The 22943-nt window shown below is 40.8% G+C and overlaps 1 protein-coding gene across 7 annotated transcripts in view; it reads right to left on the minus strand.

The window, feature by feature from the left end:
• Window positions 1-15129: 15129 nt before the first annotated feature.
• ZC3H13 (zinc finger CCCH-type containing 13) overlaps window positions 15130-22943 on the minus strand; it is a 47794-nt gene continuing 39980 nt past the window's right edge. For 5 of the 7 annotated variants that reach the window (XM_071550930.1, XM_071550970.1, XM_071550939.1 and 2 more), the window contains 4 exons: window positions 21156-21311; window positions 20253-20453; window positions 16208-16371; window positions 15130-15620 (listed from right to left, as the gene is read on the minus strand). In XM_071550930.1, coding sequence (XP_071407031.1) covers window positions 15450-15620; window positions 16208-16371; window positions 20253-20453; window positions 21156-21311 — 692 coding nt within the window. In that variant the 3' untranslated portion in view covers window positions 15130-15449. The remainder of the gene's footprint in view (window positions 15621-16207; window positions 16372-20252; window positions 20454-21155; window positions 21312-22943) is intronic. The other 2 variants (XM_071550980.1, XM_071550952.1) reach the window with 1 other exon arrangement.

Raw genomic sequence — 22943 nt, forward strand, 5'->3', positions numbered from 1 at the left:
ACAGATGTCCAGAAGGCTCACAATCCTCATTGTTAACTTCAGAATGTAAATATGCGCTGGTTTAAATGTAAACTGGCAGGAGGAAACAAACTCAACACAAAAGAGATCACAAGTCAGAGCCACAATTTAATAACAATATCACAACAAATGCGATGGCACAAAGAGAAATTGGTCTCAACCCACAAAACTCAGAAGTACAACCCAGCACCCTGGGGCACAAACATAAGGGTGCTTGTTAGCCCCTGTGCTGAAACCCACATGGTTCCCCCAAGTCCAAAGCAAAAAGAAGTGAAAAAACCTGCTGGTGCAAATGATGGTTGCAGTGTGGTGCAGAGTGGTGATCGCAGTCAAGAGTGGTGACCTCCTCCTGTCAAGGTTCTGATGTTTCTCTGGATCCCATGAGTGGTTCCCCAAGGTCTTCAAACCCCCAGACTATGTACCCTCAGGTCCAGGTGGGGAGCACCCAGTACCTCCCCCAGGGAGGGGGAGTTACACAATAGATCATCTGACTCTGTGAGTCATGGGGTATTTTGGAATCCTTAATAGCCCATTAGCAGACACACCCCCTCAGACTGGGTGTGAAGGTGCTAAGGACTCCCTGGAGGGGAGTTATCACAGCTCTTATCTCACAGGTGTCTTTCACACCCAGCTCACAGCCTGAGGGGTCGGGTGTGCCCTGAGCAGCTACTGCAAATGGTCCATTTTTTAACAGTTCACGGGAAATTAATAGAGGGTGTAGGATACACAGCTTTGGTCACCCCCACACAGTGATAAACTGGTCCTGTCTGCTGAACCAGGACAAAATGCCTGATAATTCCTCATTTTATTGCCCAGTGTTGTGCTCAGTGTCAGAGAGTACAATCCTGCAGGGGTGATGCATACATCAGCTCTGAAGGTCACAGCAGTGATGGGAACATACCTAAACAGGTGAGGGGAAATAGGATGGGGGGGCCACCCTTGCGGGCAGTGGCTGGGCTGTGGTTGGGAACAGAAGGATTTCATGAGTGACTATGAGAAAATGCAGTATCAGGCTATGACAACAGAGAGGGGAAGGGGGAGGTCTGTCCTTGACAAACAGGACTACTGCAATTGAAGATTATCCTTAGCTAGATTCCTGACCACTTTTGGTGTTCAGATTTTTATCAGTAAAAAGCCACAACATTTTTTTGCTTGGAAAGAATCTTGTGAAAGACAATTCCCTGAATCCAACATGACTTTGCTGTCAGCTGGGTCTGTCCTGTAAAGCAGATGAATTTTCTTGGCGTACTAGGAAGATTTTTTAACTACCTGATGAATAGAGATTTCACACTGTCATTTTCTTACTGTCATGCTTCTTGACTCAGTCATGTATTTGGACCCTTCCCCCTGCCTCACTTTTCCTTTTCAGCTTTTCTTCCTGCTCTTCCCAAGCATAGTCACTGTTCAGACACAGCTGATAGTGACCAGGACCACAGATGTGGTGGTGAGGCAGCAAGCGATGAAGTTTTGCACTCTTTGACCTTGTAACTTTGATCTCCATACTGAAGCTCACACTCCCTCAAGATCTAATTCTTTCTGTACAGAAAAGATCCTACAAGAATAGCATTCATAAGGAGATTTTACTGAGGACAACACATGGACAAGAGTGTGGTGTTGTGTCTGAGAGGTTTCTGCACTTACTGCAGCAGCTCAGCAGGCCTCTGCAGTAGCAGGAGGGACATGGAATTGTTCATGGAGGAAGGTACAATGGAAAGCAAGAGCCTAAAAGACACAGAACGTGGAATGGGTCCCACAACCCACAACATGAAGGAGTGGCTTACTGGACCTTGACACACAGCAGGGAGCACTTATGGTAATATTTAAGCTGGATTTACAATGCAAAGGCTTAACTAGTGAGCTGTATTTCCATGTAAATGGATTTCTATGAATGCATGTATGGAAAAAGCAGCTGCATGGATGAGTGGAGCTGAGGCAGGCAGGCACATCCAACATAAGCAATTTACTGTGTTAGCTGGGAGGCCAGAAGAACCTCCTCTCATGTTCTCTTAATGTCTAGAGTTTTGCTTAACAAGCAGAGAAAACATGCATATTTATTCTAACCTTTAACAGCCTATACAAAGTATAGGTCAAATATATATTTGAACACAGCATGACCACAGCAGTATTCCTTGGGGATCTGAGTAATACAAAGGTACCTCAAAGTTTTCCCCTTAACAGACCTCTGTATATCATCATGGACACTTGTCCACACTTGAAATGTGGCAGTTTAATAACCATGAAGCAACTGGAAATAATAAATGAGAAAATGTCTGACTAGAATGATATTAATTATTTGTAACAAAACCACCTAGCCAATAGGCAGTTGTACACGTAAGATTGCCTTCAGTTAGTATGTTAGAAAGTCAGCATGAAATGAGGGGCAGGCAAACAACGTCTCTGGTATATGAACACATGCTGTAGACAGTCAGGAGTGAGATGTTCTAGCCCTCATCTCAATGTTTAAAAGAGTACAGGGGTATGTTATTTTAATCACTCACATCCCATTTATGAATTTTAGCTCATACTCACCAAACAGAAGTCACATGCACAGACTATTTTTGATTAGCAGCTAAGGTCCATTCCTGAAAAAAACCCAGAGGGACTGAGAGATTCTGCACCTGTGTCTACAACCAGGATAACATCTTGGCCAGGAACAAACTACTGTTATCCTTGAGAAATAAAATACGCACAGTAATCCAGCAAGGGAGATGTCCCATGTACAGTTAATTTTGGTGAGGCATATTGATCATTTTGCAGTAGTAATGAAGTGAGACAATATTTAGAGGTCTCCAAGGGTATGTTAATCAAGAAGATTTTGCCTTGGTGCTTCAATGTGATGCATTAGAGACAGTATGGACAATAGAGAGAAACCAGTCAACAGACCACTAAGAGATATTTGTCCTATGACCACAATTCCTAAGAGCAAGACTCATATCAATATTCAAGAGTGTCTAGCAAAAGACCATAAAAGAAACCTGTGAGGTGTCAAAGGCTAGTCACAGAGGAGTCAGGCAAACAAGGATTTCACCTCATCTAGACACACCCAGGCTCTGGGAAGGGCGTGTGTGCAGTGTATTAAACGTGAAGCCAGCAGGAATTCAGACAAGATAAAACCCAGGCATTGAAATGGGTATGCATGAATGAATGCATTTATTTTTGTCATATTGCTACTTTCTTGTTATGTATTTTTTGCCTAGTCTTTGTTGAGATCATTTCATACACAATAAATGTAATCGCACATTGAGTATAATATTCAGATCATAGGATGCAGGCATACACAAAGTCACACCTCTGAGCTGGATGTAAGGAAGAAATTTGGTCTCATGAGAGACAGGAACCAGTGTGGAAGTGACTGCAGTGACAGACCAATATCCCTTCTGAATTACTAAGACCAGACACTCAAGGGCAAATTACTCCTTTCCAGCCTTTCTTTTTATGGAATGTTTATCTTCTCCCAAAAGATGTAACATGCATGTTAAAAGGGAGTTCAAGGCAGAAGGTAACTTCTCATGCAGGGAATTATAACGCCTTCCAAAACAAATGTTTAATATTAAGTATGGGCTCCTTGCTTCATGGCCTAAGACCTGAGTGCTCACTGCTAAAAATGCTGTGAAGCACAAGGGCAATCTGGTCACACTGCCTTTCTCTGTGGCATCAAATTGTATCAAGCAGAGGGTTTATCCAGTTCACTAATATGAAGAGATTTTTTTGATCTTGTTTGTCTTTTTAGGATAAGCAGATGACATTAGAGTCAGATTCTGCCTTTCTGATCAGCAGAATCTGCTTACTACAGATAAGTGTGACAAGTTTAATGCATGCCACAACAGAACAGTGATGAAAACCACTGAATCTAAATAAGATTTGTGATAAAGCTTTCTTCCCAGAAGAGGAAAGAGCCCAGTAATTCATACATGCACGTACACTTAGTCATACACACACAGCCACTGAATCATATGACATTATTAATGAATTTGTTTGGTTTTGTTATTTTTAATGCCTAAAATATCTTCTTTGTTGGATGGCTAACTTTAATGTCATATTGGCCTCAGATTTCCCCCTGAGGGAGCTTGCAATCTGTATTAACAACCCAAATCAACAGAGAGGCCCATTTAACACTCTTATTAGCTCAGTACAAAGATTAATTAAGCAATGATCTCTTCCAAACAGCTCCTCATCAGTGGTTAATAATATGTTTGTTAGTTAAATTCCTAAGGCTAGATCTGTGATGGGGAATGTTCTAATGAGTTGGTTAACTGTTTTAGCAATTGTTAAAGGTTTTATTGTCAATGTAAATTGTACTTCAGGATTTGTAACAGGACCAGTATTCATAAATTGTTATCTGCCAAAAAAAAGAAAACATAAATTTATCCATGTAGATAGAAAATTAGTCATTTAAGCAATGGGGGTTTAAGACTCAATTAGAAAGTAGGCTATGTTGAAGATAACTATATATCTACAACGGGGTTTGCAATATCCTTTGCAATGTATTTTAAAACATGCCTAACACTTCTATTGGCTTTTTGAATGTTTTTGTTTACAGCAGCTTTCTATTGCCATCTAATAACCCTTCCGTGACTCCTTTTCCAGCAAGATTTCTCACAGCTGCCAGCACACAAACAGCAGCATGTGCCAGCAGCAGAGGGATGGAGCAGGTCAGGGGTGACAGCTAAGAAATAATTGGGATCAGGCTATATATCAGGCTATGCCCTGCCCACCACTAATCCAGGTCAAAAGCTGCATAGAATTTTGTAAGCATGGAAAGAAACTTTTGCAGCTCTTGATCAGTGAATCACAAAGCTACCCTACTCTTGAAGAAGGAAGAGGAAAAAAAACCAAAAAAATTCAAATTAATTTAGGGTTACATTGATTTCTCCTCCATCCCTTTATGGGATCATATCAGCATTTATCAGATTAAAGTAGGTTACAATATCTCCAGATAAAATCCTTTGGAGCTGCAAATCTTGTGCCTTTATGCCCTGCTTAAAAACAGTGACATCATGTAAATCCTCCTAAACATGCCAATTGCTCACATTTAGGACATCTCTGTCCATGGGCAGCCTGAGGTGCAATGAGCCCTGTGGGGCCATGGGCAACATGTTGATGCTTCTCCTCTCAGCTGTCCCCTCTCCAGCACATGGCCAGGAGCAGCATGCTGACCCCACAGTGCCTCTGCAGCACCGAGACCACCACAGAGGCACCCGATGGCAGAAACTCTGCTGCCTGTGTCCCATGGCCAGACCAGACCAATTACCCTCCAGAAACTGTAGTAAAAACATATATATGTATTTCTGCAACAATCAGGGAAAAAGCAAAGGAAACTCCTGCTCTCTTTAACTAATACTCCTTTTTTTTATGCTACAAAAATCAATACAACAGTGATTAGGTACTTTTAGAGCAACACAAAATATTTCAAAACTAAAAAAATAACCCTTCGAGATAAATTCTCTTCTGCTGTTCTTGGGTGAAGAGCTGAAAACCAATTTCTATGGTTCAGAAGCAAGCAGGGAAGGAAAACATCTTTTCAGATATTGGATTTATCATTTTGGTAGTACATCAATTTTATCATGTCATTCTGTTCACACTTCACATTGGTTTATACAGGCGAAAATTAGAGTTGAATCTCCCATACATAAATGTGATCTTTCCTTTCTGTCTAGATGTGCGTGGCTGAGCTGAGCCTGAACTGATATATACCTGTTGCCCCCCCAAAAAATCTGCCTCTCAAATCCTCTGTCCAGTTGCCTTATTTGTTAACTACCCAATATATTTAGTCTCCAGTAATTTAAGCAAAATCGGGCTGTTTTATGCTCTTATGATATTTAAGAAGTAGTAAATCGCTTTCCCTCAAACGGTGCTGAGGTGGGACCTGAATTTGAGCATTTCCTTATGAATCCATCTTGTGGTTATGTAGCACTCCCATGACATTTCAGTATTGATGATGATCCAACCTATGTTTCAGGAAAAGGCTTGTGTGCCATTTGAACCCATACAATGAACAGAACAGTTCTGGTTTTTACAGGTTCAGAAGTATTTTAAAAGCAAGGTTTACCACTTTCTTTTTTTTTTAAGCTTCAGATTTTCTAAGTTTCCATGCTTTCACTTGGGCCAGAGGACACCGTGATTTATGCTAAGCTGTCATCAGACAGCACTCCCATTTTTATGTGTAGTTATGAATGCAGCGTTAACTAGACCAAACAACAAGACAGAACTGTGCGTCACACACTGCTGGCGCTTTAGATTCTACTGACAAATAGGCAAGGCCATCTTCCTAATTTGTGCACCAAGAAAGAAAAAAGGATTGGGTGAGATTATAGCAATAAAAATGGAAGTTAAAGGCATGAATACAGCAAATAGATTATGCTATCATTCTGGAGCAAACAACGGAGAAGTCACAGTTGCCCATTTATGTTTTGACAGTTCATACATCTGATGAGATCTGCAAAGAGGGGTACCACTGCTTGGGGAAAGTGCAGAACAGAATAGTTGCTGCTAAGTGTGAATTTAACAGTGCATTTATTATTTAGGTGACTTGCTTTGGGATAAGCTGGAAAAAAAGCCTTTTCCATAAAGAAAAAATATAGAAATTCAGATCATGCAGGAAAGATGTCACAGTCAGGCATGTTATCTGTCAGTTTATCTCTCTCTTACAGTGGTTCTAATCAGACACCTCAAAAGGAAATTCAAAAGCCATCAGATACAGTCTTCCATTTTCTACCAGAATTAGACACAGGCTGACATAGCCTGCTCAGCAGCTCTTATAGTCTCCAAGAGATGAGCAGTTTAAGCATACACATACAACACCTTGAAAGATTTAAACATGCCCAGGATGGTTCCCCAAGCACAGGAACAGGATTTTCTGAGTCTGAATGACTGTGTGATGGAACCTGGCCCATACAAGCTTGAATTGTCCACAAGCAAATGCCCCACGTGATTTGGCAGCTGAGTCAGAGGCTTTTCCTAACAGGCAGCTGTCCTATTTCAGGAGCTGGGACAGCTTGCTCTCACAGAAACAAACTGCTGGGTCCCAGAATCTTACAGTGCCTGACAGCTTTCCCTATTGTGCAGAAACTTGTATGATATACACTGTTTTAGATGCAGCCGTAGTTTACCTCCCAAGAACACCTGTATACCTTCACAGCATGCTCAGTGCTTTTTAAAATGTTGGTAAGTTGTAAATTCTCCAGTGTCCTATAACTTGAACTCTAAGCCTAATCAGGCACTGTGAGGAAAACAGGAATTTCTATTTTATTATTCAGTTATGCCACCTTTAATTTTACTGAATTATAACTGAGCTCCATCATAAGGAGCAACAAAAAGATATCTTCTTATGCTCCTTTTCCTGAACCACTATTTCACATAATTTAGTAATATCTATTATTACTCCTTTCCTTTCTAAGGACACAGTCCTAAGAATTTTAATATCTTTGATAAAAGATCTTCCATGCCTTCGCCAAGTTCCCACCTACTTTGCAATGTTTCTTACACTAAGAACCTACTCATAGTGAAGTTTCTACCTTTCCATACATCATCTTTTTTTGTGTATTCTTCTATTTTTGGCTGTACATACATCTTTGTATATCAGGATGAATTTTTCCATGAACTATAGAGTTCATTCTGACACAGATATTACAACCTTACAACACTATGAGGTATAGACATTGATTACATTTTCCGCTTCACTCATATGTCAATGTGGTGGATTGACCCTGGCTGAAGCCCAGGTGCCCACCAAAGCCACTCCATCCACTCCCTTCAACTGGATAGGAGAGAAAAAATATAGTGAAAGGCTTGTGGGTCAAGATAAGGACTGGGAAAGATCACTCACCAACTACTGTCAAGGCAAAACAGACTCAATTTGGGAAAAAATAATGTAACTATTATTAATCAGGTCAGAGTGGAGTAACAAGAAATACAAACCAAATCTTCTTAAACACCTTTCCACCACCCCTCCCTTCTTCCTGGGCTTAACTTTACTCTCGAATTCTCTGCCTTCCCCACCTCAGTGGCATTGACAAATGGGGAATGAGGGCTGCAGTCAATTCATCACATTGTCTCTGCTGCTTCTTTCTCCTCAGAAGAAAGACTCACATTCTTCCCTTTCTCCAGTGTGGGCTATTCCCATGGCAAACAGTCCTCCATGAACTTCTCCAACGTGTGTCCTTCCCATGAGCTGCAGTTCCTCATGAACTGTTCCAGTGTGGGTCCCCAGAGGGTCACAAGTCCTGCCAGCAAACCTGCTCTAGAGTGGGCTCATCTCTCCACGGGGCCACAGGTCCTGCCAGAAGCCTGCTCCAGCACGGGCTTCCCACAAGGTCACAGCCTCCTCTGGGCATCCCCCTGCTCTGGTGTGGGGTCCTCCACGGGCTACAGGTGGATCTCTGCTCCCCCGGGGAGCCCCATGGGCTGCAGGGGCACAGCTGCCTCACTGTGGTGAGCTGCAGCTGCAGGGGCATCTCTGGTGCCTGGGGCCCCTCCCGCTCTCCTTCTTCACTGACCTTGGTGTCTGCAGGGCTGCTTCTCCTACATTTTCCCACTATTCTCTCCACCTGCAGTGGCACAGTTTTTTTCTCCCCCTTCTTAATTCAGTTGTCTGATAGGTGCTACCACCATTGCTGCTGGACTCGGCCTTGGCCAGTGGTGGGTCTGTCTTGAGCCAGCTGGCATTAGATCTGTTGGACATGGGGGAAGCTTCTGGCAGCTTCTCACAGAAGCCATCCCTGTAGCCTTCACCACTACCAAACAAACCCTTGCCGAGCAAATCAAATAGAATCAATTTGGACATCTTGGTGCTGACTCCCAGAAGGACTTGAAATGAGCTAAATGAATGGGCCACATTCACAACAGTGATTCACAAATTTTCTCATCTTGCTTCTCAGTCAACTCCTTCCCAGATCACAAATGTATAGGGAGGTCACCCACTGTGAGCTGCTTGTGATGAGATGTGATTTTTTAATTCTCCGTTTTACCTTCTGTTTCCCAGTTAATTTTAAATTCATCTCATTTCTTTATTCTTCACTTACTACAGCTTAATTTTTTTCTAGTAACCTTGTGCAAGACATTTCAAAAGTCCTCTGAAACCTTTTGCTAACACATTTTCTGTGAGCATGCAAGACATAAACACAGGAATGATGTCTAAGATAGAGCCAGCTGCAGGTTTCATGCTGCCACACAGCACCTTTGCAACTCAGTAAGAAGGTAAATCTTGTGTGCACCTATTCAGGTCCTTAGGGGGCTCTCAGTAGCTGTCTTAAAAGTACATATGAGCAGCTTAGGCCCACCTGTTCTTTTGCTGACCTTCAGGTTTTTCTCCCCATTTCTCACTTTCTCAGTTTTTCAGAGGACAGAATTCACATTCCATGCTTCTCTTCATTTTCAGGGCTCCTTGCGTCTGCAGGTTGAATCCAGCTTCCGCAAGCAGAGAGAAGCAGATCAGGGCAGACCAGGGGAGAATTTGCACATACTACAGGGTAGAAAAACTACTCCTTTCCCTGCAGGTAACATCCATATTAAACCACGTTATGGTTACTCAGCCTGTTTCCAGGGTTTTTCATTACTGTATCACGTGCTCAGTTAGCACACCTGGATCCTTCTGTCTGCATTCTTCTAATGAGTGAGTGTTGGGCTCAGCCCCCAGGGCTCACACCCTCCATGTTCCTTCCCCCTCTCTGTATGTTTTTTCCCTGAGGTTTTTCCATGCCGTGAAGGTACCTTGACAGTTTCCCTGTGTCTGAGAGAGTTCTACGCACCTTCCCTGCCCTGCTGCAGCAAATCCCACCACTCCTGAGGTGGCACAGGGTGACAGGTTTTCCTGAGGCCCATGTGCCCCCTGCTCACAGTCTCTGTAACCCCTGGGGTTCCTTCCCCACTCTGGATATCCCCGTGTGGTTTATCAAGCCTAACCCTACCCCCAGATGTGCTGTCCAATCGCCTCCAAACACCACCCCTAACGGGACCCTTATAACCAGACCCTGATCAGAAATAAAGGCTTCTGACACGTTCACCAAACCTGTGTGTGTCTGAATTATCTCAGGAGCTGTGTCCCCATCTCGGTCCTGAGAAGTGAGCTCCTGGCTTCTAGGAACATGAAGCCACACTCTCATGCTGACAATTACAACCTGTGCTGCTCAGTTGTGTGCCATTTCTTTTATTCCCTTCCTCAAGTACTTTCCATGCAGTGCCCCAAGCACTCCTCATACCCTTAATACATTCAAACAACAACTTTAATCATGAAGTTAATGAGAAAGAACATTTTCCATTCCTCCTCAAGCAGCAAGCTTTCTTAAAATTATCACCCAAACCCCATTACTTCAGTCAGGTCTTGTTTAGGAACTGCATGCTTGCAACCATCACAATCCTCTCACACATGAACATACACTTAAAATCTGGCAGCACATTGCTCTGTGCCACAGCAGTTTGCACTAACCTGTATTCTGGCATTTCACTCTTTATAGATTATACCTTGACTTCAGCACTAAAGAAAACAAGTAAGCCTGTGGTAGGTGCATCCCCAGCAGTGAAGGCTGGTATCAAGAAATTAAGCTTTCCCAGAATACATTTATCTTCCCTCTTTCATCGATTGATCCCTACTGATAGGGCAGAGGCAGTAATACTGGCTGTTCAGTATAAAAACAGTCTTCTTCCATAAAACTTTAGGCTTTTAGGCATTGAATGCTATTTTAGCGCTTGTCTCTGCTGCATGATTGGTCTTCTTTATTGATTTTGATAGCACAAATTTCTAAATTCTCTAGAAGCTAGTTGTTTAAGAAACCACTTGCATCTTGATGTTTGGTCACGCTGCTTTGCGTTTAGGGCTTTGTTTAGAGCTTTTTATTAATATTTTAACAGTTTGCCATTCTCAATGTGTTACCGAAAATTGCATCTAAAAAACCTTGGATGCCCACACTGCCTTACATACTATACAACATTTGTACCAAACCCAAGCATTTGGTACTATCTTCTTAGGCTTCCCCTTTGCATTAAAACAAAGAACTCTATAGTAAAAAAAACTGTTTTGTACAAAGACCCATTGAAAAGCAGACTTTTCTGCAGCAAAACTGGAGGTTCCTGAACTCGTTCAGCGGGTAGCAACTGTTGGAATTGAACACACATGCTGTGTCCTGCCTCATACAGGCAGAACAGCTCCAGCCAGCCTGCTCTCTGCTGAAGGGCACCCCTCCAGATAAAGGAGAGCACTACTGTTTTGAGGCAATTCAAATAAAAGCCTTAATTTAGTAAAATTGTTTAAACTCTGTGTTTTGAGTACACTGTGCAGATGGCCCACTGTCAAAATCTGTATCTCCCTCCACTAGCAGAAGCTTTAATAGCCCTAAATTACTATTTGAGATAATGAACATGACAATATCCCAAGATACAGGTCATAGTCCCATTCGTGTCTTGAGGCTCTAAAAATCTGCTGTCTGTGAATCTGTTATGGCTGCAAGGGCTGGGCATAGCGTTTCACCTGGGTGAGAGCCTGTTTCATCTCCCCAGCACACACAGCAGCTTGTTGTTCTGCAGTGCCACGTTCCACACTGCACCTCAGGGATGCTTAAAACTAATTTATCACCCAACTAGGCACAGCATGGGCTTAGCAGCAGAAAGGGTCGACATCTCTAATTTGGAACAGGGATGGCTTTAAAGTTGCTGCCACAGCTTAAAAGGAGAAACTGAGTAGGAAAGATTCTTCCCCACATTTTCAGACCTGGAGCTGGAGGACCCAAGGGCACTCAAGGCACACGTTCAGCGTGTCCATGCCCCACTACCTGAAACATTACAGGCTCCCACGTACCCTCCTCAAGCCTTGCAAAATGTGAAATGGACTGAAATTCTTCCATCTACTCTTTCACACAAAATCAAGGTAGGAGAGAAATGGGGAGAAAGAAGGAGATGCAAGAGGCTAAAAGGGTGGGGGTAGATCCCACCAGAGAAATGATGAGTAATGCAAGGAAGTGGATGGGAGGACTTAAAGCACAGCCTGCAATTCAGACAAGTTTCATGCTTTTTTCTGAAGCTGGGGTGTGGGCAATTCTACTTTTCTTAGTTATTGTAAACAATTCTCCCTTTCATAAAGCTATTGTAGAATTACCTAATGACAATTTTAGACTTACATTCCCTGCAAAATAAACATTTAGATAAAATTATAGAGACCAAAATACTCATGTACAGGAACTTCACACTTACTGGGTTCTACCTGTACAGTAATTCCTACCAGGTGATGGGAAATTGCTTGAAAAAAAGCAAAAATCTTAGTGCTTCCCACAGGAACTGGCATGCTTTCTGTCATTGCTGTGACATACTTCTGCACTCATAAGTGCTGCACTGCAAACTGAATCAAAACAAAGGTGTGCAAGATGCAGTTTCAATACCGTTCTTTGTATAATCCAAATAAATAGTGTTACTGGTCAGCACTGGCTTTGATGGGACCCTGCCACTTCAGGAGATACTCACAGCAGCCCATCAAACCTACTTCATTCTCCCTTTTCTAGGGTAATATGAAATACTCTTCTCCAAACTCAGTGCATATACACACCTTGACTCGTTTTACAGGAAGTGTTTAAAGGAAGCACAGCATAATTAAATGCCACACCATGAATCTATTTTGTGTACTGCGGTCTTAGATAAGGCTGTTTCTAGCTATCAAACATTTTTATGTCTTTTAGAGAGATTAAAATAAGCTTTAACCTAATTGGTAGCAATGATCTAATACTTTCAGCTTAAAGGTAGCATTATTGTAGCCATAAAACAGGTCAGAACACATTTAAATGCTGAATAGAATTGGTTTGTTAACTCTTGCTCGGGTGGTATTTTTTATGAGGATATGAAACCACCAATGACATTAAGAAAAAGAGTTAGCAGGTTAAAAATGTCCAGCAAGTGAAAAACAGAGGAAGTTTCACCTGAATCATATAGTTTAATAAGAATCAAACAAACAGTAGATTTCTCATGTAATTTGTATTTGACACAATTATTATACACTGGTGTGTGAGCACTTACAAAAATAATAAACCCCTTCTTAGATTAACAATTCTTTAAATGCAGTTTAAGAGCATTTTACTGAACACTTACATACTAGGTGTAACACAAAGCATCTAACAAGAAACCTTTGCATTTCAAGTGAATTGCTATTCATAGTTATGTCTTTGCTTGAAGCCAACTGTCAGTAATCATAAGAGGTGTCAGATTTGCTGTTAGATGGCACACTCAGCATCCCACCTCAACATGCTGGTTCCAAGTGGAGAAAAAGGGTAAGAAACTAATATAAACCAACTGTCAAAAAACTTAGTGGTTCATAACTCATTTTCAACCTGAATGGGAACAGTGAAAGCAAGTTGCTTTGCAACAAGCCAGTATCAAGGTATAACTATAGATTTTTCCCCCTATTCTCTATGAGCAGAGCTGAAAGCAACAGTTGAGGTTTAAACCCAGGAAAAGTACAGAGGTGTGTATGGAAACTTATGCTATAGTTTTATAAGTCTTGGTTTCATATGGAGGACTCCACAGACTACCTAAACACACCCTACTGGTATAATCCAAAGATCTCACACAAGGTATTAACTTCTCAAACTGAAAACAATTCTTACAAAATTGAGCCAAGGCTTGATGAGTCTCCAATCATGCCCTTGAAATCTTAACACCCAGCAAAAACTTCACTGGTCAGTTTTTACAGCCAACATCCAAAATCTCCTGAAACTCAACTGTAAAACACCCTCAGGTTGCTGCAAGGGATTGATTGCCTTGATAATTAAGAGAATGTAAAATATAGCATAGAATAATAGAATATTCCAGCTTGGAAGGGACCCACAGGGATAATCCAAGTCCAACTCCTGGCTGGGCACAGGACCAGAATCACACCATGTGCCTCAGAATGCTGTCCAAATGCTTCCTGAATTCAGACAGGCTTGGTGCTGTGACCACTTCCCTCGGGAGACTGTTTCAGTGCCCAACCACCCTCTGGGGTGAAGAACTTTTTCCCAATATCCAACCTAAACCTTCCCTGGCTCAACTTCACACTGTTCCCTCAGTTGCTGTTACTGGTCGCCAAAGAGATCAGTGCCTGCCCCTCTGCTTCTCCTCACAAGGAAATTGTAGACTGCAATGAGCTTTGCCCTCAGTCTCCTCCAGGCTGAACAAACCACTGCTCTCCATCCTCTCATTTCCCAGCCTTTACACAGATACAAGGTTGTCCCATCTCAGGTACAGAATCCAGTATTTGTTTTTGTTAAACTACGTATGACTGATGATTGCCCAGCCCTCCTGTTTGTCAAGGTCTCTGCAGGGCCTCCCTGCCTTTGAGGGAGTCAACAGCTCCTCCCAGTTTTGTGCCATCAGCAGACTTGCTCAGTATCCCTTCCAGTCATGTGTCCAAGTCATTTATGAAGATGTTGAAGAGCACAGGGCCCAGGATGGAGCCCTGTGGAACTCCAGTAGTGACAGGTCACCAGTCTGATGTTGCCCCATTCACTGTTAACCTCTGTCCTTGCCCCGCGAGCCACTTGCTCACCGACTGCATGATATATTTATCCAGCTGAGTGCTGGACATTTTGTCTGGAAGGATCCTGTGAGAGATAGTATCAAAAGCTTTACTGAAAACCAAAAAGATTACATCAACTGGCTCTCCTTGATCAGCTAGACGGGTTACCTCATTGTAAAAGGAAACTAGGTCTGACAAGCAGAACTTTTCCCTCATAAAGCAATGCTGGCTGTGACCAATGACTGTGATGTCCTTCAGCTGCTTTTCAATATGCACTCAGTATGGCTTTTTGTAAGCAGCCAGCATTTCCAAAATGCACTTAGTCTCCTAAATATAGGCACCTTAAACTGGTCATAAATCACTTTCTTAAGTTTTTTTAAGACCTTCTTTCAAGAAGGGGAGCCTTAACTGACTAGACTACATTTCTGTGTCCATTACATTAAACAAAACCTATGCTAAAGATGGAAAACAGATATAATTTGATCCAAATCTGCACCAGAGGCTACTGTGACAAGAAAGGCATTGGAAGGTGGAGGCAGACAGACTCTTACAGAAGGAGCTATTTAAGAAATTCCAAACATGTATTGAGGGACCAAGGTGGTAGTGGGAAAATCCATTCATAATAAGGAAAAAGATACCCAGACAGTTTTCTTCAGTTTAATATCAGATGGTGTTATAAATTGCTAAAACCAAACATCTTCACATTATTACAACTTTATGCACCATAAAACAGGTTTATGTTACAGTGTAAGATTCAGTATTACAAAAGTTGCAGAGACCTTCACACAAAAGTCTTTATTTTTCACTCCTATTCACATCCAAACACAGAAATTCTCATCTGTGTACAAACCAAATATTTTCTTCCATCCTCTACAGTCACTTTTGAACCAATTAGTTCTAAAAAGCAATACCAACATGGGTAGCGAGAAATCAACCAGTAAGTGCCACTGTAGTCATCTTCTCAAGTCACACAGACTTCCTGCTGGATAGCTGGCTGTGGAATTTTACTGTCCTCTGTTTTTTCCTGCCCAGGAACCTGGCACACAGTCTTTCGCTTGAATAACCGTAGACTCAACCGTAACAAATCACTGTCCATTGCTGCGGAATTCGTGTAAGTTTGTTTTGTTGCACCCTGTTGAAAGTAAAAATGAAAAATAAAAAAAGAAAGGAAAACAATCGCTTTTAACATGCAAGCTGAGAAATTAACCTCAAGTACTCTCAATAATTAGAGATTTAATCATACCTATCCACTAGAAAAGACTTTGAGAATTTAAGATTTTTCCATTAGCATGCAAGAACATAAATCCTACTGCAGTAGCAAAAATGGCTCAAGTAATTTTTCTTTCAATTTTAACCTGAATTCCTACAATTCTTATAAAAGTACATAGACTCTTAAGCAGAATTATTCAACAATTACTTCTGAAATGGTATTATACCCAATTATTTTTATTATGTATTCTCTAAAGAAAGTGTCTCTCCAGAAGTTAAATCCCAGAAGGTGAAGAAACACACTTACGTCTAGTCTCAACTTTAATTAATCTCTCATTTTAAGTAAAAAATCAACACTCTATAACCTCTCTGCGTAAGTCTCTTAATTATTCAAAGGACTAGGTCTACTTCAGAACAACGAACACAAAAATTATCTCCCAAGAGAAATGCTCTGTTTAATGGAATCTGTGTTTCCACACTTTGCCCAAGCACAGTAAGCAAACCGCTTGCCTTTTCATTCTTCATGAGCTGCTTACGGATGGCAGAATCCCTTCGAAAGCACAGCGCTTTGCAGCAGGGACCCAGGTTACTGAGCAGACCTGCTCTCTCTTCTTTTCGTCGAAGTGCAGCCATGTTCAACGCCCCGAGGTCATGTTCAAAAAGGTTTTCTGCATCTGGAAAGAATCGACAGTTGCAGAGATCAACAGAGACATGGGTATTCTTCAACAGCAACATACAGTAATATGAAATTTCCTAAAGTTTTATTATTTCTATTTCTGCCTTCTAAACAATATTGAAGTTTGGAGAAAAAGGATTATTACATATTATAAAATAACATTAAGAAATCATTTGCAATTCAAAGGAAAGGATGAGTATCCTTCTATTTAGCTTCAGGATTGGAAAGCAATATTGAGACAGTAATCACTGAGAAGCCTAAAAATCAAGTGACAGCTCTGGACAGTAGACAGAGTATGATTTATGGTCAGACGTGTGATGGACGAAAGGTGTTTGCCACCTGCATTAATCATAAAGCAGTCTAAAAGTTTCACTTCTCCGCAAGTCATCAGATAACTGCACTAGTGTCAATGCAGGGTTTGTATGGCCAGAGAGAAGTAAAATACAACTGTCTAGAGTACTTTTTTCATGTGGTGGATGAAACTGGAGAACAAGTCAACAGATGCTAATGAACTACCCTTTCCTACCAGTTTGCCTGAAGTATTTATTAACAGTACTCAAAGTGACAGCCCTTCATCACATTTGCCAGAAGAAACAGTGTGCAGATAGAACACTTCTACAAAAGATGAGTCCTGAAGTGAATCTTGTTCTGCAATAAGTCTGTTTCTATGAAATGCAGACAAAACAAAGAAGAGTGCACATGGCTGAACCACAGCTCACTAATTCATTAATTACCCTTTTACAATAAATAGAAAGATTATGATATAATAGAAAAGGTAAGGTATGTGGCTAAGTCAAATCCAGCGGCCTCCATATAGTAAAACTGAGCGTACAGTACAGAACTTAACATCTCACCAGAGATGCCAAGAAACCTGGAGAAAAATACAGAATCTAAAAGCAAAAACTGCTACAGCAGTTTGGCAGTGTGCACACAGAAGAGGACAAAGATGCAGTTTTAAACCACTCAGAATTTGGATGAAGCTCAGTAAGATTAGATTTTAAACAAGGTGAAAAGAAACAAAAAAATAAAATGAAATGAAGGGCATGTTAAAGAGAACTACACTGAAGTCATCAAGATGCCTTCAATGAAACATCAAAAATGGAAATAAGTGACAAGACACAAAAAGGCCACTTCAGAGGTAACACAGACAGCTTGCAGAGTGTCCCCAGGTGCCAGATGCTTGCTGAGCATATCTGGCAAAGTAAGCATGTCCATCTTCTTAGAGGAAACAATTACATATAATAGATAGAGGGCAAGTCAGCTACAAATCTCAGTTCCATCACATACTACAGATTTTTGTTTCCAAAGGATAAATAATTAAACCCTCACTCTGAAATAAGCTATCATTTCCTTTCTTCCTGCATTTCAGAGTATTACCAGAAGCTTTTCATCCTCAACATGAACAAAGATGGGAACAGCAAACTCAGGAACAAGACAGAGAAACAAATTATACCCCCATGAAGAAGTCCGAAGTGAAAATGCTACATTTTCACTGTGATATACACTAAACATACCTAGCTTGAACCTATTCACTTTTCAGAGCACCATACTGTGCCTTTCTTTAGAATACAAGTGGCTGTGAAATGACTATACAAAGAACATTCACCTGGCAGATTACAGAGGAAGTGCTTGAAAGCCTATTGAAAGTTCCATGTGCAGAAATTTCGACATGTGAGACACTGACACACCAAAGGGACATCAACAGAACCACTTCAAATCCCCCTTCCTCTACAGAACAAAGTTCTGCTGAACCTGAGCACTCTTAAGACAGTCCAGAGGCAGTGCTGGAGAGCCCCCTGTTATCACTGAGGACTATGTTTATTTCCAGGGAAGCATGCAAGGACTGCTGAGATTATTTCCAGTGTCATTTTAAACAGCCAGGTGGAGTGATTCTGCAGTGCAGTTGCTGTGGCAAGGAATCCCTGGTAAGAATTGCTGAAGTATACAGCAAGGGAGAAAGACATAGTTCATACCTTTACCATATCAGTTTCTATACTCAGGAAGACTCAGTATTTAATTTTACTTGGGAAAAAAAAAGTTAAAGCAGTATAGCAATAGCCCACAATTAATAGTTATAGAATTTAAAATGGCTCAGACAAGCAGTGACATTGATGGAGATTAGCAGGACAAGAAGTTTTGGGGTTTTTTTCCCACTTATCTGAGACTGTGAGGTTAACAAGACAACTGCATGAAAAATAATGTAAGGAATGAAAGTATTGTTTCAAATTAAGAACTAGAATTCACCAAGTAAAACAAAACAAAAATCAGCATGAGCTCCACAGACAGTATTAATTATAAGGCATAAATTTTCTAACATACAGATTGTGCAATAACTTCCACAGGCATCTTAGAGAAAGCAAATGTTTCATAGTTCTAAAACAACCATTCTACCATAGAAATTGTTGCAAAGCAGCTAAACTGGTTCCTGGGATGTGAAAGAGAAAAATCAATATTCTTTCTTATGCAAAAGCCCTGCTTACACTAGAGAATTGTAGTAAACAGCACTGGTACAATTCATATCCATCCAATCTATCTTGCATGTCTTACGACACACACTTTGTCCAAATTCCAAGCCTGTGTATTACTAAATTTCCCGCTTCTAGCAGAGGTATAATATACAAATTTGACTTATCACCTTCATTTTGACCCCAAAATGCCTATATGTGAATTCTAGAGAGGATCCTCAGAATGAAAATAGGGTGACAAGCAGTAGACCTTCAGAGAAAATAAGAAATCTCTTTGCGAGATTACTACTAGTTCACTGAAAAAGATATTTAGCTCTCTGAAAAACTGCTGGCACACTTAGGCTAGGAAAGCATAAATGGTCTCACAAAAAGAATATTCCACTACAACTAAAAATTTTTGTTTTGGTTATTAGTCTAGACCTCCTCACCACCACTGGAATGAAAACACTAATTTGACTGACATGCTGGTGTATTACATTCACCTAATTTTCACACAATACTCATTATACACTTTCTATTGTCTTTGAAACCTACCATAATGAACTAATGCACATTTCATTAGGACTTTTCAACTAAGCACAAAAGACAGTTTAATCCCTTGTTGTAGTTTGGGATTATTATGTAAATTCTCTACCCTGCCACTAACTGCCCATGCCAGCAGTTAACAAAGGAAGTAGTTACTGCTGATCACTTGGATGGGGGCAGGTTTGTCTCTTTTGTTTTTGGGAAGATCTTTTCTTTTTCTTAGCTTTGCGGGACGGGGGAGCGGTGGCTGCCGAGGAGGGAACCTGCTCTGTGGGCTACTGCTGGGGTTTCTGGCTGAGACGCCGTTTTTTTTTTTTTCTCCTTGACGCGGCTGTTTCTCCTGGTTTCCTGCATCTGGGATCCCGGCCTCTGTTCCAGTCTCACCACCGCCTGCACCGTCACGGCCTGCCCACCTCGGCTGGGGCAGTGACCCGGGAGAGAGAGGTGTGCAGCTGCTTTTGCAGGACACGTGGTGGTTCCCCACTTTCAGCTTTCTTTTTCCTTCATCTGGGACAAGAGACACAGAGTTCATCTGGGAGCTCACCACTCGTCTGTCTCGCTGGAGAGGGAGTGGGAACTGCTGGGAACTCACTCCGCAGCCAGCCGGACTGTGACATTTGACACTGCTTAAGTATAACTTTTCCTCCTGGAGGAAAACCTGCTGGGTTTTGTTTTTGTTTTTTTTTCTTGTGGTGTTGCGGAAGCGGTTTGCACTAGTCTGTTTATATATAGCAGTTAAGAACAGTTATCCTTCTTCTATTAAAATTCCTTTTTTTTCTTAAATTTGATAAAGAGTGGCGTGATTATTGTGGAGGAGGCCCCCTCCCCCGTTTGTGGGTAAACATTTTGGTTTTTTCCCCTCAAAACAAGACATCCCTGCAGAAATTACCTTTAGGTTTTTCTAACACTCTCTGGCAAGTCTCTTTTATTTTGGTGAAGAGCTCTGGTCCTGCCAATCGCTTGGAAATGCCAACTCTCAACATGACAGCACCTGGTGTAAATTTTAAGAGAGCAGCCCCAGGCTCACGTGGCTCTTTTGGCTGCTTTGGCATCAGACTGGACCAATCCACATCTATAACATCCACTGGATCTGCAAAGACAAGGACAAAGAATGAGTTATCACATCATCATCCCTTTACTGCAGTTGATTAATTTCACATGCAGTGCACACTACTGTCTCCTAAATAAATATGTATTAGATGAACATTGTTTTGTAGTTCTTTTGGACTCTTTAGGTATAAATATCAAAACTCACTTAGACAGGTAGAAAATAGGAGCGTAAAATATAAAGCTTCATGGATTAAAAAAAAAAAAACAACAACAAACCACCCCTAGTATCTGCTTAATTTTTACTGCAATCCCTTGGTGAAAGGCTGCTCAGACCCTGCTTAGGCAGCAGATTTGGACATACCACTTAACGCGTTCACAAAAGACACAGCATAACTAAATATGCTAAGACAGATTCAAATTAAATGCTTAAAAAACTAATTAGTATTTCAACTCTGGATGCTGGATGCTTTTTTTTTCAAAAGACATATACTATTTATTGAATAAGCATACAATTGTGGTTTTCTAGTACTTTTATCACAGAAAATATGAACAGTGATCATACAGCCCAGACCCCCTAACTGAACTTAGGACAATTAGAAGACTCAGAAATCATTCAAGCACAGACAGAATCTGCTCATAAACGGCACTCCTAATTCAGAAATACTGTCAACATCACAGCAGCATTATATGCAAACTGAACTGTTCTTTATATTCAAATAATCATAGAGGGGGTTTGATATACTTTTACCAGGCATCTTCTCATCCTCTTGTTGATCCTCCCGCTTTTCAGCATCACCTGCCAAAATTTCATCCAGTTCATCATCACTGATTGGCTCATATTCTCCAGCACCAGAACCCAGGGACTGCACATCATTAGTCTTTGTTTCATCCTCTCCTCCTGCAGAGACAGATACATACTGTCACTCTGAAGCAATCATATTTGTTTTCTAAACAGACTTTAAGTTACCTGAAGACAAAAAAGTTTAGCAAACTAAACTGTTAGCAAGTATATTCAACATAAAAACAGGTATTAACTCATAGAAACAGAGAAGTTATTTCTCCCATACACAAGATGGCAGTTTGAATTTTATGTACATTGGTCATTTTTTTTGGCGCAGTCTAGTCAAACTGCACACAGAGGGCCATATTCATGAAAAACATGTTGATTATCTGATATCTGATACGCAGTTTATAATACAAATCTAAGTTAGTTCCACAAAGTCTTTCAAATGCTTTTGCACACTAATCTAAATTCAAGATTCAATCCAAGGGCTCTGCAAGAAGTAATAAAACTCCAGAATACAAAAAGGTAACAGATAGCCTGACTGAAGCAATCCTGCACGGAGTTTTTACTCTTCATGACAGTCACAAAGTTGATCCACCACATCCACATACATGTACACAAACACCTGTGCTGTACATGGAAATATATTCATTAAGACCTGTGAACATAAGACATTCAAATGCTCCATTTTGCAGTTCACAAAAGGAACATCTGAAGACATTCTGTCACCTCCAAGACTGAAATATATGACTCAAGCATTGAAACATCCTATTGCTCTGAACTCAGGCTTTCTTAAGGTTCTCCACCATGGTACTGTGGCAATGAGTTGTGCCACACAAACTGGAAATTATGGGGATCCTCCTCTGTGGGATATTCCAATATCTTCCAGCTCCCTTAGCCAGAAGGGAAACTGCTTCCATTTTAAGTTTTCCCCCTGTTTTTTTTTTTTTGCTTGCCTTTGGAAAAGCTGCAGAGGCAGAAGAAAAAGTCACCTCAACTAACCTAAAAATCAGCATGGAAAAGACATAAAAGACGTGGTAGCAGAGCATAAATTAACACTCAGACCACCTGGCAGTGGTTTGGAGAAGCAAATAGCATCTTAGGCATTACTTAAGCCCATAAGTAGAGCAAACACATTAAGGTTCAAAACATTACAATAATTTTATTATATCCTGATATATTTTGTTAGAATCTATACTACAGCAATTCATCTAAGTAAATGCCAGACACCTCCTTAACATCAGCTTTGGAAATTGTATTTAGTCTTCCAAAAAGTTTTTCCTTTTTAAAAAGGAGAATAAGGTGATCTGCACCAGATATCATTTTGTATCTTACAAGATCAAATATTCTCTGCCTGTACGATTCATCTTCTGCATCCACACTGATCTACCAGATACACTCGCTCACCAGTACTACCTGCTTTGAGCCATTAAAAAATTCACTTTATTAAGCAATTAAAACCAAGAACTCATAATTGTTCAATATAATGAGTTTGAATTTCAAGTTGAAGTTCAATAATTTCTAGATTATAATCCTATCACTACCTTTACCACTTTCTTGTGGAAATGTACTTTTATATTAATTATGTATTAAAAACATAGCACACTACTCACTGAAAGAAGTGACGTAAACAGGAGTTACAAACTAATGAAAGACAATGAAGTACACTAAACTTTAGAAAATCATAAACATGCTACATATAGCATGCTTTAGTGATATGGGACACCATCTGATATTTTACAAAAG

The sequence above is a fragment of the Pithys albifrons genome, chromosome 1 (genome assembly GCF_047495875.1).
Source record: "Pithys albifrons albifrons isolate INPA30051 chromosome 1, PitAlb_v1, whole genome shotgun sequence".
In the NCBI taxonomy this organism is placed as follows: domain Eukaryota; kingdom Metazoa; phylum Chordata; class Aves; order Passeriformes; family Thamnophilidae; genus Pithys; species Pithys albifrons.